General features: G+C 37.5%; 1 protein-coding gene and 1 non-coding gene across 12 annotated transcripts in view; one reads left to right on the forward strand and one right to left on the reverse strand.

The window, feature by feature from the left end:
* The window catches only part of Tut4 (terminal uridylyl transferase 4), a 116,484-nt gene that overhangs the window by 73,058 nt on the left and 25,915 nt on the right, over positions 1 to 17,511 (forward strand). For all 11 annotated transcript variants that reach the window (XM_076564701.1, XM_076564702.1, XM_076564703.1 and 8 more), the window contains 4 exons: positions 1,891 to 1,948; positions 2,045 to 2,148; positions 6,436 to 6,525; positions 7,663 to 7,776. In XM_076564701.1, the coding sequence (XP_076420816.1) occupies positions 1,891 to 1,948; positions 2,045 to 2,148; positions 6,436 to 6,525; positions 7,663 to 7,776 (366 nt within the window). The remainder of the gene's footprint in view (positions 1 to 1,890; positions 1,949 to 2,044; positions 2,149 to 6,435; positions 6,526 to 7,662; positions 7,777 to 17,511) is intronic.
* On the reverse strand, positions 15,839 to 15,945 carry LOC121827728 (U6 spliceosomal RNA). Its single transcript, XR_006070034.1, has one exon. It is a non-coding gene; the product is annotated as a U6 spliceosomal RNA (small nuclear RNA).

Here is a 17,511-nt window from a genome sequence, read left to right on the forward strand (position 1 = left end):
AATGAGTGTGTCCCAACTCTAGTGAAGGAGACTGACTGGGTAGGGGAGAAGTGTTTCAGTCCATTGTTAGAGCATAGAGGAGGAGTGGATGGACCCTTGTAGAGATCTTTCACCAGTGTATCTATTGGTTTTATTTTATTTTTTTTTATCAATAATCATGTATGTCTCAGATAAAACTCATTGGCTCCATCTATTTATTTTAGTTTTGTTTTTATCTGTGTTGTGCAGTGATGTTCTGTGCTGTATATACTGTGCTGTGCTACATTATCACAGGGTGTCATGTAGCCCAGTCTGGCCTAGAGCGTCTCACTCTCTTGACTCCGAATCCCAAGTGTTCCTATAGATTGAACCCAGAGCCTTGTGTATGCTAGTCAAGCATTCTGTAACTGAGCCATATTCCCAACCCTGCTGTAAGTATTTATGTTTCAAAGTCAGGTACCATTTGTAAGGTTGGAACAAGGTCAAGCTTTTGGGCACCTGTAGTTCTACCAGTGTATCTTCTGTTAGAAAATAATTCACAAGCTGGAGAAATGACTCATCACTTAAAAGTGTATTACTTACTCATCCAGAGGACCCAAGTTTGATTCTCAGCACCCAAGTCAGGCAGCTCAAAAGCTACCTGTAATTCCAGTTCCAGAGGATTGGAGGTCTTGAGCCTCCTTGGGCACCCACACATGTAGTGCATGCACACATACATTTCCATATACACATGGTTAATTTTTTTTTTTTTCAAGACAGGGTTTCTCTGTGTAGCTTTGCCTTTCCTGGAACCAGAAACACCACATTATCATTAAAAAAAAAATAGCTCAAAAACTTCAAGTGCATTTCTTGTATCAGACTTGATGGTGCTTTTGGGGTTTTGTTTTTGTTTGGTTTTTGGAGACAGGGTTTTTCTGTGTAACAGTCCTGGATGTCCTAGAACTATCTGAAGACCAGGCTGGCCTCAAACTCATAGAGATCTGCCTGCCTTTGCCTCCTGAGTGCTGGGATTAAAGGCATGTGCCTTCACCTCTGGGCTGCTGAATGCTTTTTAATAGGTTTTATGTAATTCTCCAGTAACTCTGTAGGTCAGAAACTTATGATTATTTTGACTTTATAGAATAGTAGTATGATGCTTGGAGGTGTTAAGAATCAGTCATGAAAACAGTTAATACTTTAAAATTTGAGTCTGGGTCTTTCTAACTTGCGTGCCTGTGTTCTTTATCATTACAGTGTTTTGCCCTCACTAAACCTATCTTTAATTTCATTCAGTAAGTTTTAGCAGAAATGGCATCTTATAGCTCTTGCAACTGCACCAGTTGTGTTTTATATAGATAATGATCTACAATAGCTGTACTTTTTTCTTTTTTTTTTTTTAAATGAGCTAGTTTATTGAATATATAGTACCAGGACTAAAACAGTAAAACAGTAAGTAAACTGACTAAATGTTCTGCTTGAGATCCTCTTGTTCAAAGGGTCTTGCTGTTTTGTTACCTGGGCTTCTCTCTTATTAATGTTTTAGTGCTTACTGTTTTATTCTTTTATTCCCACTTACTGCATTCTTAATAAATTCCCCCATTCAAAACCAAAAGAATGGATATCATAGATAATTTTCTATAAAAACAGATTCACATATTGAAAACCATTCTGCTTTCTTCATGCTTTTCAGACTTCAGTCAATGTGTGAATACCCTTGGGATCTTCCTAGAATACTTAATAGAAAGGCCTGAGAGTCTGCATTTCTACCAGGTTCCAGGTTTATGTTGGTGATGGGGTCTTTGAACTGTTATTTGGTAAACAAGGTTATACAACTCATGATTAGAAATTTTAAGTACCAGTATTAAATGCTATGGTTACGGTAGAATTTACAGTAGGTCAAATTGAACCATACTTTCTCATTTATTTTTCCAGAAATTAAACTGTAAGGAAATAATTGAAAATTTGGCAAAAATTCTTAAGAGGCATCCAGGTAAAATTTCATAACTTATCTTTATGACAAAAAGTACTTTGTAGCATTATAGAAAGTATTTAACTTGATTAAATTTTTTTGTTCCCTTACCCTCAGGTTTAAGAAACATTCTGCCTATAACTACTGCCAAAGTGCCTATTGTAAAATTTGAACACCGACGAAGTGGACTAGAAGGTGATATCAGTCTATATAACACATTGGTAAGATTTCCTTTATAGGCTCGGCAATCATTGTACTTTTTACTTCTATATTTTAAATATATTTTTGATATGAAAATAAAACTACATCCCTTTCTCTCTTCCCTTTCCTCCCATCCTTCCCATGCACCCTCATGTTCTTTCCACAAATTGATGGCATCTATTTCTTTAATTATTATGTATGTGTATGTTTGTATATATGTATGATGTATATATGTATGTATATTCCTAATATATAAATATAACCTGCTCGGTTTATATAAAGTTACTTACTTGCATGTATATGATTTCAGAGCTGATCACTTGGTATTAGATAACCAATTTGGGTGCTCTTCCCTGGGGAAGACTATTTCTCTTGCTCTTAGCATTCCTTAGTTGTCCTTATTTTTTTTCTAGGATAGGTCCTGTGAGATTTCCTCTTTCATTTTAGGGTGTCTATTGGTGTAGTTCTTGTTTTCAGGTCTTGTTTAGACAGCCATGTTGTTGGGATTTCATAGGTTTCGCTTCTTTGAAATTTCTAGCAAATGTCCTGCTCCTGTGGCTCTTAAAATCTTCCTGTCTCCTCTTCTGCTATGATTTCTGAGCCTTAAGTTCAGGAGTTGTGTTTAGGTGGATCAGTTAGGGCTGGGCTTCATTCACTTAGTTACTTGTTCTTTGCATTTGATTGGTGGAGATTTTCTGGAATGATTTCCATTTGTTACACAGAGACATTTCTTTGATGCGTGAGTCTTATACCTTCTCTGAGTAGAATAATATTTAGCATGTAGATCCGTGAATTCACTGTTGTTGACCAAGTTTCCAGTACCAGGCATGATTTCCTTCTTGTTGAGCTGGCCTTGAGTCTAATTAGAGAGACATTGCTTACTGCCAAGGTATGTGCACCATAATTGCACCTTTGCTATGTCTTCATGCTTGCCATTGCTTTAGTTCATCGGCATCATAACTGAATAGGAATATTGATTACTTCTCTCTCTTGGAAGCTTGCATGGAGTCTTCTCGTATGAAAGCTTGTCCTCAGTGAAGAGGCTTTCAGATTAGAACTAGATTGGATTCTTTAGGTCATGTTTCAGAAGAATATGATGTCTAGCTTTTTGTTTTTGATTTTGGAGACTGGGTTTCTCTGTGTAACAGTCCTGGCTGTCCTGGAACTCACTTTGTAGACCAAGCTGGCGTGGAACTCAGAGTTCTTTCTGCTTCTGCCTCTTGAGTGCTGGGATTAAAGGTGTGTGCTACCCCCAGCCCCTCCAGCCCTGGCAGAACATATCTTAAGCTATAGGAAGTTACTGTCGAACTTTGGGAGGCAACCCAGGGCAACAATAGCCTGTATTTTGGAAGTCTCTGGATAACCCTGACCAATGACTCAATAAGGAGCTTTTCATGTCTAGTGTAGGTTTTTTTCTTAAGTCTGTGGCTTTTGAAGGGAACATTTTCAGCCCAATAGGGAAATTTTATTTAACTATATATGTATATGTATTATATGTAATTTTAGATAATAACATGATTCCTTATGACTTTTTTAGGCATCCTGAATGTTAGTTTATTTTCCTCCCTCCTTCTGAAATAATGTCCTTCCCATTCTGTAATTAAAATTCCTTCATCAATTTTTTTTTCAAAATCACTCGTACCCTATTATTCCTCTCTATTGCTCCTCTCTTTTTCTCCATAGTCCCTTTTACTTTTCTGGCTTCTTTATTCACTTCAGATTATATACTCACATCTGAAGATTTGTGCCTAGGAAACTTCAGATGGGAGAGAACACGATGTGTTTATCTTTGTGGATCTGAGTTACTTCACTCAGTGTGAATTTTTTTTCTTCCCAGTTCCATCCATTTACCTGCATATTCATGATTTCATTTTTCCTTACAGCCGAATAGTAGTCCCTCATGTATGTACCACATGATCCATTCATCAGTTGAAGGGCGTTTTTGTAGCTTCTATGTCCCATCTTGTATGCATAGAGTGGCAGTTGAGACAGCTGAGCAAGTTTTGGTAGATTGGGATGTTGAGTCTTTGGACATATGTCAAGAAGTGGTATAGCTGGCTCATATGGTAGATTTATTTGTAACTTTTTCAGAGTTCTCCACACTGATTTCCAGAGTAGCTGCAGCAATTTGCAATCCTGCCCTTAGAAGATGAGAGTTCACCACATCTTCTCCAGCATTTATTGTTGGTTTTGTTTTGTTTTAGGGTAAGATGAAATCTCCAAGTTGTTTTAGTTTGTGTTTTCCTAATTGTTAGGGATGGTGAACATTTTTTGGAGAGCGATTTCTCAGCCATTTTTATTTATTTATTTTTTAAAAGAACTCCCTGAGCCGGGTGTGGTGGTGCACACCTTTAAGCTGGGAGGCAGAGGCAGGTGGATCTCTGAGTTTGAGGCCAACCTGCTCTACAGAGTGAATTCCAGGACAGCCAGGGCTACACAGAGAAACCCTGTCTTGAAAAGCATAACAAACAAAAAGAACTCCTTGTTCATATCCCAAGCCCATTTCTGAATGGATTGTTTTTTTTTTCCCCCTTTAACTGTATTTTGAATTCTTTTTTTTTTCTTTTCAGAGCTGAGGACCGAACCCAGGGCCTTGTGCTTGCTAGGCAAGCGCTCTACCACTGAGCTAAATCCCCAACCCCTGAATTCTTTATATTTCCCGAATATCAATCAATCCTTTTGTCATATTTACAGATGGTAAAGATTCTCTACCATTCTGTGGGCTTTCTCTTTACTCGACTCTTTCTTTCTTTCTTTCTTTCCTTCTTTCTTTCTTTCTTTCTTTCTTTCTTTCTTTCTTTCTTTCTTTCTTTCTTTCTTTCTTTCTTTCTTTCTTTCTTTCTCTCTCTCTCTCTCTCTCTCTCTCTCTCTCTCTCTCTCTCTCTCTCTCTCTCTCTCTCTTTCTTCCCTCCCCTTCCTCTTTTCTTTTCTTTTTTTTTTTCTTTTTATTTTTGGTTTTCCAAGACAAGTTTCTCTGTGTAATAGTCCTTGCTAACCTGGAACTTGCTTTGTACACCAGGCTGGCCTCAAACTCACTAAGATTTGACTGCCTCTGCCTTCCGAGTACTGGGATCGAAGACATGCACCACCACCTCCTGGCCACTAGGTTATTTCTTAGCAATACAGAAGCTCTTTAGTTTTATGACGTCCTCAATTGTTGACTCAATTCCTGGGCAAGTGTAGTCTTAATTCAGAAAGTCCTCCCTTACACCTATACCAAATAAAGTGCTGCCTGTGCTTTCTTGTAGTAGTTGCAGTGTTTGAGCATTCAGATTTAGATCTTTGATCCATTTGGAGTTAGTTTTTATGCAAGGTGATAGAAACTGGTATAATTTCATTCTTTTGCATACGGACATCCAGTTTCCCAGGACCATTTTTTGAAGATGTTGTCTCTTCTCCAGTTTATGTTATTGGCATCTTTGTCAAATATTAGATGGCTGTAGCTAGGCATACTCGTGTTTGGGTGTTTAATTTTTTTCCATTGATCTACATGTCTTTTTATGTGCCAGTCCTGTATTGTTTTTATTATATGGCTCTGTAATATACCTTAAGATCTGGAATTGTAATCTCTCCAATGTGACTCTTTGTTCAGGTTTTTTCTTTTTTCTTTTTTTTTTTGCTACCCATGGTCTTTAGTGTTTCCATATGAATTTTAGGATAGTTTTTTCTATTTCTGTGAAGAATGAGGTGATTTTTATTGGGTTGCATTGAATCTTTAAAGATTTTTTGGCAGAAAGTTATTTTCACAATATTGATTCTACTAGTCCATGAGCATGGTGTGTCTAGTGTCTTATCTTTTTCTTTTTGATTGAAAGTTTACATGGTAGAAATCTTTCACCTCTTTGTTTAGGTGTACTCCTAAATAACTTTATTTTCTTTGAGGCTGTTGTGAATGGGAATGTCTGTGATCTCCTTCTTAGTATGTTTGTTATTGGTTTATACTTCAAATTTTAAAAGTTGACAGATAGACTTCCCTGGCAGGGAAGACTGACTGACCCCTGCAGGTGTGGGAAACTTGATAGTATAATTGGTGATAGTGGGGGCACTGCATTCCCACTTTTTCTTATTAAATAATAAAAAAAAAAAGGTTGACAGATTATTGGTGTGTGTAAATTCTCAACTGTGAGCAGTGTAAAAAAAAGTATTTTCATTTTGATACTAATTTCAGAGTCAAGTTGACTTGTTTGACTAATTGTTAGGCATTTTGAAATCTCAATATACTATTTACAATATATTGTATCTTTTTACCTGATTTATAAGTTTATTAGTTCATATTTAATGATTTCTAATACGTAATTTCTTTTCAGGCTCAACACAACACAAGAATGCTAGCTACTTATGCAGCTATTGACCCTAGAGTCCAATACTTGGGATATACTATGAAAGTGTTTGCTAAGGTACTTAGGAAGAAGTGAAATCTTCTGTTTTGTTATAATACTTATGATAGCCAAAGTGAAACATACTGGTGTTAGACTTGTAACAAATATTGTCTCAATTTTATTTATATAGGTTTTTTTTTCTTCATTTTCTTTTAAGATAGGGTCTTGCTCTGTTTCTTGGACTCAGGTGATCTCCCTGTTTTAATCTCCTGAGTTGTACCTGAGCTTTTTGTACATATTAATTTAATTTATTTACTTAAGTTTTTTAATTTATTTTTGTTACAAGGTCTCACTATGTACCCTCAGCTGGCCTGGAACTTGCTATTTAGACTAGACTGGCCTCAAACTCAGAGATCCTTCTGCCTCTGTCTTCGAAGTGCTAGGATTAAAAGTGTATACTACCATGCCTGTTTGGTCCCTGAGCTTTTAAAAAAAGATAGCTGATCCACAAGCTCCCACGATTTTTTTCTCTGCCCTTGGTGCTGAGTTCACAGGCACATGAAGCATTTCGGAGCTTTTATGTGGGAATTGGGGGTTTGAACTTGGCCCCTCTTGTTTTTCACAGCAATTGCTTTATTCCACTGAGCCATTTTCCAAACCCTCATTTTTCTTTTTTAATTTAACTTAAAATTTTTTTAGAAGACATGTACTACGACTTTGTATAGATAGCTCCAGTACTTTTATCCTGAATTTTACCGATAAACTAATTTTTTCCTAATGTTTTGATAATATAACTATTCCAATTTTAAAATCAAATTTCTTAATTATTTTATAAATTTTTGAAGATAATTTTTGGAATGCAAATACTTGGTCACTAAATTTGTTTTGCTTTTCTTATTTTGATAGTGCTTGTTTTTCATAGCATTTGTATTAAACTGATTTTTAAAGAGTTGCTAGGCATGGTAATACACGCCTTTAATCCCAGTACTTGGGAGGCAGAGGCAGGTGGGTCTCTGTGAGTTCAAGGCCAGCCTGGTCTATATAGTAAGTTCCCAAACAGCCAGGACTCCATATAGAGTTACTTTTCATAAATAAATGAATGAATGAATGAATGAATGAATGAATGAATGAATAAAAAAGAATGGCATATCAGAGTAGTCAATGGTTTGTGGAATGAGAATATTAATTTTTATTTGTATTCATTCTATTTTCTAGCGCTGTGACATTGGAGATGCATCTCGAGGAAGTTTATCTTCATATGCGTATATCCTTATGGTGCTGTACTTTCTGCAGCAAAGAAAGCCACCAGTTATCCCAGTCCTGCAAGAGGTTAGTGTTAAACAGTACTGTAAAGCCCAGAGCATAGGGGCTGATGCCTATAGTCCTAACACTTGGACTACAGAGAAATAGGATTTTGAGTTCAAGGCCAGCCTGTGTTACGTAGTGTGTTTCAGGGCACCCTAAGCAACTGAGTGATACCTTATCTAAAATAGAACTGTTACAGGTGTTTTTAAGGAAATCATGGATTTAAACAGGAGAGCTTGCTGAGTTCATGACCTTATGAGGGATTTTTCTGTCATGAATATTCTGTTTCCTATTAAAATTAATGCTATAATTAAATAGTGAACCTTTAGGAAAATTTATTATAGGAGAATATTGAATACCAAAGGGATATGAGGTAACTGGAACTATTGAGTATCTTTTATAGTATTTTAAAATGTTATAGTCTTAGAATATTTGCAGATGAGCTAAGTGGTGATGGCATACGCCTTTAATCCCAGCACTCAGGAGGCAGAGGTAGGTAGGTCTCTGAGTTCGAGGCCAACCTGTTCTACAGAGTGAGTTCCAGGATAGCCAGGGCTACACAGAGAAACACTGTCTCACCCTCACCTACTCCCCTAAAAAAAAGAATATTGTGGTTGTGTATCAAGTTCCTGTAGCAAACTCATAATATTATAGACTCTCACATGGAAATAAGAAGTTTCTTCTCTCTGGAGTACTTGCCCTCCTCCTCCTTCCTTATATAGTCCTATGTATGCTTTGACAACCTTGAAAAGTCTTGTCAAGAATAAGTAGGAAAGCTGGGCACTAGTGGCTCATACCTTTAATCCCAGCACTTTGGAGACAGAGGCAGGCAGATTTCTGTGAGTTTGAGGTCAGCCTGGTCTACAAAGTGAGTTCCAGGACAGCCAGGGTTACACAAAGAAACCTTGTCTGGAAAAAACAAAAACAAACAAAAAAAAGTAGGAAAAATTTCCTCATTTCTTTTAAAGTCATACTAACTAAGCAGAAGAGTGCACTTGAAAGAAGGAGCTTATTATGTTCATATTTACCAAGAATTGGTGACTTAGTGTCAATTGATGTAGCCAGTTTATGCTCTCTGAAATAGGTGTAAAATAGTTCTTAATCTTCCATTTGTTCTTCCCAATTTTGGGCACAAGAGGGGATTTGTGGGCATTAGAGAAGGTCCAGTTCTGTCTTCTTAGAAGTATAACTGTTTAGAGATAGGAGAAAAATACCAGAAGTATTTGGAAAGCCACATATTCTTTTTGTTGTTGTTTGTTTGTTTGAGACAGGGTTTCTCTGTGTAACAGTCCTGGCTGTTTTGGAACTTTTTTTGTAGACCAGGCTGGCCTCGAATTCACAGATCTCTGCTTGCTTCTGCCTCCCGAGTGCTGGGATTAAAGGTGTGCACCACCATGCCTAGCTGGAAAACCAAGTATCTGTTCTCACATAAATTATAATATGTTGGCAAAGAAGAAAATGACAAAATATCTAGCCACGTGATATAAATATCTTACAGCTAGTCCTAAATTTTTAAATAGTCTCATGAATGATAGGGTTTTGGCAGTGCCTCCTTCCCGTTTTACAGTCAGTACCTGGGAAATAAAAATTTTAATTATTTTTCCCCCCCAGGAAAAAAATTTCTAACTAAGTACTATGTTTTTGGTATTAAAAAAGTCTTTGTGGTGCTGTGAATCAAGCCTCATACATGCATGGTAGGTGAGCACTACACTACTGAGACATATTTCCAGTCAAACCAGTCTGTATTTTTTTGTTAATTTTAAGATCACAGCAAAACTGAGGATTATGTAGAGATTTCTCATGTAACCCCTATTTGGGTAGGCATTTCTCCATTATCAACCTAATACTTTGTTAAAATTTGTGAATCTACAGTGACATGTCATAGTCATACCAAATCCATAGTTTGCATTTGTGATTCATGCTTGGTGTTGTATATCATGTAGATTTGGATAAATATATAATTATGTGCATATTGTTATACAATACAGTTTTTTTTCTTAACTTTGTCTTTGCTTTATCTAGTCATCCTCCATCCTGCCAACTCTTGGTAATCACTGATCTTTTTAGTATCTCCATAGTTTTGTCTTTGTGTAGAATATCAGATAGTTGGAATCACTTATACCCAGTATCTACCCTTTATGTTTGGCTTCTTTTTTACCCATTGTATGAGTCAGCTTCACGTTAGTACAATGAACTAGGACAGTTAGCCTATAATAAATGCTATATTTGGGCTTATGATTCCAACAAGTAGAGTTTAAGGTTAGTTGGCCCTTTTCTCTATTAGCATATCATATTTCATGTATGTGGTGGAGCAGGTTGCATATATTATGAGCTGGGACACAGAGACACTGAAACTGGGGTCTTACAATCCACTTATTGGACCTGCCCTCAATAACATAATAATTTCCCAGAAAAACCTAATAAGATCTTCATAGCATCATCTTGATGACCAAGCCTTTAACAGATTGTCCCAGTTTCATTTCTGTACTATGATAAAATATTCTGACAAAAAAGTAGCTTAGGGGAGGAAAGAGTTTATTTGGCTTAAACAGCTTCAACCTTGGTCCATAATTTCAGGGAATTCAAAACAGCAGGAGCTTGAGCTAGTTGGTCATGTCACATCCACAGTCAAGAGCAGTGAGAAATGAATACATCCATGCGCACTGCTTGCTTTCTGGTAATTGTCTCCTGTCTCTTCCCTCCAAACACCTTGGTAATGGTGTTTCCCATAATGTGGTGGGTCCTTCTATATGAGCTAACAATTAAGACAGCTCTCTACAGACATGTGTACAGCTCAACTTAATCTAGGCAATCCTTCATTCTTACTCTATCAGAGGTGATGCTAAGTTATAGCAAGTTGATACTCTCTGAGAGTTGGAGAATGGTACAGCAGCTTAAGAGCACCGACTGCTCTTGCAGAGCACCCAAATTCAGTTCCTAGCACCCACGTGGCAGCTCACAACCATGTGCAACTGAAATTCCTCTTCCAGAGGATCTGCTGTCCTCTTTTGGCTTCCCTGGGTACCAGGCACAAACATGGTACACAGACATAGGTGCAGGCAAAACATCCATACACATACAATAAAAATAAATAAATGGTTTACAATTACTCACACACATGGACTTTGGGGGAGAAGGGACTTAAATATTCAAATTAAGTAATATGCCTTTACATTTTCCTCATGTCTTTACATTGGATGTGTCAATTTCTTTATTTAGTCACCTACTGAAAAACATCTTGATTGCTCTTTTTTTTTTTCTCGAGACAGGGTTTCTCTGTGTAGTTTTGGTTCCTGTCCTGGATCTCACTCTGTAGACCAGGCTGGCCTCGAATTCGTAGAGATCCACCTGGCTCTCCCTCCTGAGTGCTAGGATTAAAGGCGTGCACCACCACTGCCCGGCCCTTGATTGCTCTTAAGTTTTGACAATTATCATACAGATGATATAAAGATCCACATAAATGAATTTGGCTTGATGTATTCATGTAATCCCAGCAGTTTGGAGGCTGAGGCAGAAAGATTGAAAGTCCAAGGCCAGCTCTGACTGTGGAGCAAGACATTGTGTCAAAATCAAACAAACAAACAAAAAAATCAAGCCGGCCAGTGGTGATGCACGCCTTTTAATTCCAGCACTCAGGAGGCAGAGGCAGGCGAATCTCTGTGAGTTTGAGGCCAGCCTGGACTACCAAGTGAGTTCCAGGAAAGGCGCAGAGCTACACAGAGAAACCCTGTCTCAAAAAACCAAAAGGAAAAAAAAAAGGCTGGGGAAGTAGTTGTGTTTGTAAAGTGTTTGCCTAACATGCATGAGACCTTGGATTTGATTCCCAGTCCTAAATAAAGGAGCTCTAAAGGTGCCTGTCATACTTGCTTTTGGAGATGGAAGTAGAAGGCTCAGGAGGAGATCAAGGTTATTCTCAGCTACATACTGACTGTAGCTAGAGTTTTCCTGCCTTGCCCACAGTCAGGACAAATCTTTGTCACCCACCAGTCCCACAGCCGCTCAGACCCAACCAAGTAAACACAGAGACTCATATTGCTTACAAACTGTATGGCCGTGGCAGGCTTCTTGCTAACTGTTCTTATAGCTTAAATTAATCCATTTCCATACATCTATACCTTGCCACGTGGCTGGTGGCTTACCGGCGTCTTCACATGCTGCTGGTCATGGCGGTGGCTGCAGTGTCTCTCTGCCTCAGCCTTCCGCTTCCCAGAATTCTCCTCTCTCCTTGTCCCACCTACTTCCTGCCTGGCCACTGGCCAATCAGTGTTTTATTTATTGACCAATCAGAGCAATTTGACATACAGACCGTCCCACAGCAACTGACTTTGAGGCCAGTGTGACTACATGAGACCCTGTCTCAAACTGACAAAAAGATCCAATTTTTGATTTTCATGTGGGTGTAATTTTTAAGTCTTCCAAGTAAACACTATTAAGCAGGATTGCTGAACAATGTGCGTATTTAGTTTGTTAAAGTGAAACTGCTGAACTCCAAAGTGGCTGTACCTTTTTTATTCTCTCCAGAAATGAGGGAAAGTTCCTCTTGATCCACGCCCTTACTAGAATTTGTGTTATATCTGTGTTCTGTACTTTGGCCGTTCTATTAGATGTGCTGTGGCGTTTCATTGTTTCAGTCAGTATTTACCCATTACTTATGTTAGAGAGCATCTTTCTATATGCTTACCTGTTAGGTTTAGGTTCGTAGTATGGTGTATGTTAAAGTCTGACCAATATCTTTTATTGTTTATATGTGTGTGTCTATCTAAGGGAATACCATGTGGGTGCAAATTCCCCAGCGTGTGCTGGGAACCAAACTTTGGTCCTCTCTGAGAGCAGCAAGTGATTTTAATCAGTGAGCCATCTCTCCACCATGATCTTTGGCAAAATTTTTAAAGTGGACAGCACAAGGAGAAGACTGAATTCAGGGAGGAGTCAAGTCTGAGGGTCAGGCAAGGACTGGAAAGAAAAATACAAATTGGCTCCAAGGAGAAGCAGAGAAAGATGTTTCATGACTATGCAGATATTTCATGACACACAGTGCCAGTGCCTAGCTTAGCACTGCCAGAGGGAAAAGAGGCCTGTAGATTTTTTTTCTTGTCAAGTTAAAACAATTTTCTACAAGGTTATGGAAGTCTTTTGTTTTTATTGTAGTTTTAATTTTGTTTTTTAAATTTTGTTTAAATTTTATAAAGGTTTTGTGTGTAGCACTTGGTTGGTCTAGAGCTTGGTATGTATCTGTACCAGACTGGTCTTGGTGACCCTTATACTTCTGCTTACTTAATGCCAGGATTGTAGTCTTGTAACACCATGCCTAGCTATTTTTGTCCTTTTGGAGATACAGTTTTTTTTCTGTGTTTCCCAAGCTTTTCATAAACTCTGAGTTTATTTGATTTTCTTGAATTTGGAAGTAGTTGTGTGTCACTGTGTTTGGTTTTACTTTCCTTTTCATGAATGAGTATTGAGTTTTGTCAGTTTGTCAGTTGCTTTTTCTGAGTCTATTGATAATGGTAATATTTAATTTTGCTTGCTAATGTGATAGATTAGTTTGAATTTAATTAGTTTATTTATTTATTCATTTTTGGTTTTTCGAGACAGGGTTTCTCAGTGTAGTTTTGGTGCCTGTCCTGGATCTCTCTCTGTAGACCAGGCTGGCCTCAAACTCACAGAGATCTGCCTGGCTCTGCCTCCCCAGTGCTGGGATTAAAGGCATGTGCCACTGCCACCCGGCCTGAATTTTATATTTTGAACCAGTCTTGAATACTTGGGATGTATCTCAATTGGTCTTGATTTACAAATTTTTTTGATATATTGTTGGATTGTGTCTTGAATGTTACTAGGTATTGATTTAGTTTCTTTCACTGATACATTCCTATTCAGATTGTTGTTTTTCCTTGTGTGCATTTTGGCAAAATGTGTATTTTAAGAAATTGGTCTAGTTAGGTGTAATTGGTCTAGTTGGGTATAGTCTCATACTTGTAATTGAAGCTCTTTGGGATGCTGAGGCAGAAAGATTGTGACATCAATGCCAGCCTAGACTACAGAGTGAAATGTCTCAAAAAATAAACAGATAAACATAAAGGCTAGGGATTTAGCTCATTTGGTAGAGTGCTGGCCTAATATGCATGAAGCCCAGTGTTTGATTCTACAGTACCACATCCACCAGATGAGGTGTGTGCCTGTAGGCCCAAAACCTGGGGAGATGAGGGCAGAAGGATCAGGAGTTTAATGTCATTCTGAGCTATATACTGAGTTTGAGAGTATCTTGGACTACCATGAAACTAAGCAAGTAAGAAAGAAAACAAAAGAAAAAGCAAAGAAAGAAGAGTCTAGTTTATATAGGTTATTATATTTGGGAATAGAGAGTTCAAAATATTGCCTTTTATTATTTATGGGATCTATTGTTCTGGTTTCTTATTTTATTTTATGTTAATTTATGTTCCTGTTTTCCCCCCTTATTGCTGGTTATAATTTTTTTTTATTTTTATTTTGTTGTCGTTTTGTTTAACGAAAAGATGCCGATTAACTTTGAGGTTTGAGTTCTTGGACTTTAGCCTCATTTGCCTTCCCTCCAGACATGGAACTCTGCTACCTTGAAGCTGGAGAGCAGGGTAATGGGCCACAGAGGGTGAGCATCCAGGTTCTTATTTTAACACTACCATTCCAGAGAAATATTTTATTTACCTGTTTTGTCTGGAGCCACGTTGGGAAATTAACAGTAGTTTTTCTTATTCCAGAAGACACAATCTCCATGGGTCCATTGCTGTCCGTGTTAACTTTCTTCCCTCTCATCTAAACCCACTCCATGATATTTTTTCCTCTATACACATTGAGCAGGTTTTGAATCTATATACTCTGTGTCTCTCTGCCCCCCATGAGTATTACAGCTTTCATTTCTTCTTCTTCTTCTTCTTTTTTTTTTTTGAGACAGGGTTGCTTTACATAGCTTTCCTGGAACTCAAGGTAGACCAGGATGGCCTTGAACTCACAGAGATCTGTCTGCCTTTGCCTCCTAAGTGCCAGGATTAAAGGTGTGTGCCACTATGCCCAGCTCTCACTTCTATAAGTTTTTAAATTTATCATTAATTAATTAATTAGGCCTGCCAAAGCCAATTTTATCACTTTCTATGTTTGTCTGATTATTGAAGCTTTGAATTTGGGGAGCTGTGGTATTATTCACATATTATTTATACTTTGTTCTTTTGACAGCATATGATTAACATGAGTGGGCCACAGATTTTGTTTTCACAGTATTCTTTCTCTGATCTCCCATGGATTAATAATCATTGGGGTAGCATGGGCTAATATATGCAGGTATGTTATTTGGGCTCAGAATTTAGTCAGACTCATAATTCTGATAGTATGGACTTCAACAAGCTGCCTAACCTCCATGATTTTGAGTTTCATTATCAATAAAAATGTAATACCGATGGCAGATGTAAAGTGGGAAGATTTCAAGTTTAGGTTACATAGTTAGATCCTGTCTTAACAGACAAAACCAAACAAAATGTAATAGACTAGTTTTCCAGTGGTGTCTTGCATAGCATAGACACTGAAGTGGTGCATGGGTGGGTGCATGTCTGTAATTAGCAGGAGAATCGGCCTCCAGTTTAAGACTGGGATATAGCAGTTCCAAAAACCACTAACTGATACATAGTAACACACTTTTCTTCAAAGTTAGAAAACAAGGGCAAACTGGGCAGGCACTCTTCCTTTCAGAAGGCAGAGGCAGGGGACCTCTGTGAGTTCAAGGACAGCCTGGTCTACATAGGGAGCTCCAGGCCCACCAAGGCTACATAATGAGAACCTCTCAAGCAACCTAATAAATACAACCGAGAAACGGAATGCCTTTTTACAATAGATATAAAAGTAGGTGTTCATAGTGTGATTGTTTTAATTATTCTTTTACCATTATTTTTTGATTATTATAATTACCAAAATTATTGTTACTGTTGGGAAAATATAATAAAATCTTTTATTAAACTTAAGAAAACTTTCCCATTATCTATTTTTAAAATATTTCTTCTAGTTTTTGAGATTATAATATAATTACATCATTTCCCTCTTTGCTTTTCTCCCTCCACACCCTCTCATATACCCTTCTTGCTTCATGAATTTGCTGTTATTCTTATGCGTAGTCCATGCTGATCTTCTCTGTGTCCCTTCAGTTTTAGTATATGTACTGTTGAAAGAGAATACCCCATTATCTGGTTAACATATTATAATTGTTAAAATGACAGTCAATTAATGGACCCAGTATTGTGGGTCGACACTGATAACTCCAGACTGATACGTACATTTTTGCTTCCAGCTCTTTCTGGTTGTCATAAGGTTTTTGTTGTCTGGTATTATTTAAGTACTGGCTATTGGCACGGATCTTTTTTTAATGTTAAGGATATATTTAGTAACGTTACTTATCTCTGGCTTCATTTGCAATTGAAGCTGACTTTAAATATCTGGTTATTAAGGTTTAGTCTGGGTTTTGTTTTCTGGTGCTGTGTATTGATCCCAGAGCCTTATTCATGCTAGGCAAATGCTGTATCAATGAGGTATATCTCAAGTTCCCTTACAATTTTAAATATTTTATAAGCTTATAATTTTTACGTTATATTACAGATTATATCTTATGACATCTTGTTAAATTGCTAAGGCTGACCTGATAGTTGGTATTATTCTGCCTATCTCCTGAGTAGTTGGGGTTTCAGGTATAAACCATACTATGTGTTGGCTCTTGGAGTGTTTTGTTTTTGTAGTACTGGGATTGAACCTCTAGGCTAAGGCTCCACCACCAAACTGAGTTCCTAACCCTTGGAGGTTTTTTTTTGTTTGTTTGTTTTGTTGTTGATCAATAATACGTTCAGGTTAAAAGGAACTTTCTTAAGCAGAGTTTTTTTTTCTGTTCTAGCAAATCATAAGTCCAAGAAAATTCTTTACATAAAAATTAACAGTAAAAGAGATTTAGGAGTATTGTTCTTAGTTGATTACATGAAAATTTATGCTTTCTTAAACTATATCAACTGGAAAATTAAATTAATCAAAGAACCTTGAGGACATTATGCCAAATGAGGTAAGCCAGTTAATAAAGAGATATAGTATTTGATTCCAATTAGGTACTTAGAATAATCAAATTTCATAGTTACACAAAATAGAATGGTGAATTGTAGTTGCCAGCAGCTGGGAGAGGGATGCATGGAAAATAACAATTGAACACATACAGAGTTGTAGTTTTACAAGAAAAAGAAAAAAAGACTAAACGGCTGGTGGTAGCTCAGTACTGTGAATGTACTTAATGACAACAAACAAAATGTTTAAGATAGTAAATTTTGCCTTAACGCAACTAAAAAAAAAAGTATAATTTTGGTATAGGAGTAGATTGTGAACATTATAACAATAAAGTAGACAAGTTTCTTAAACATGACTTTTGAGTTTTTGGTACTTGGGATTGAAATTGGGTCTCCTACATGCTAAGCAAGCTGTACCAACCATTGAACTACATCCCTAGCCCTAACATCTAAATCTTTAATGCTAGCTTTCACTTTTTCGAGAGCATGAACCCAGGGCCTTGCACATGTTAGGCAAATACTCAACCACTGGTCTACAACTCCAGTTCCAGACTCCCTGTTCTATCTGTATCCTGTCCTAACGTCTCTAGGACTGCAGGGGTATAGACAGCATCATGGCCAGCTTTTATGTGGGCTCTGAGAAGCAGGTGCTTCACCAACTGAAACATCTCTCCAGCTCCCACGTCTTTTGCTTCTTTGTTGT

Source organism: Peromyscus maniculatus, chromosome 2, assembly GCF_049852395.1.
Source record: "Peromyscus maniculatus bairdii isolate BWxNUB_F1_BW_parent chromosome 2, HU_Pman_BW_mat_3.1, whole genome shotgun sequence".
NCBI classification, from domain to species: Eukaryota; Metazoa; Chordata; class Mammalia; order Rodentia; family Cricetidae; genus Peromyscus; species Peromyscus maniculatus.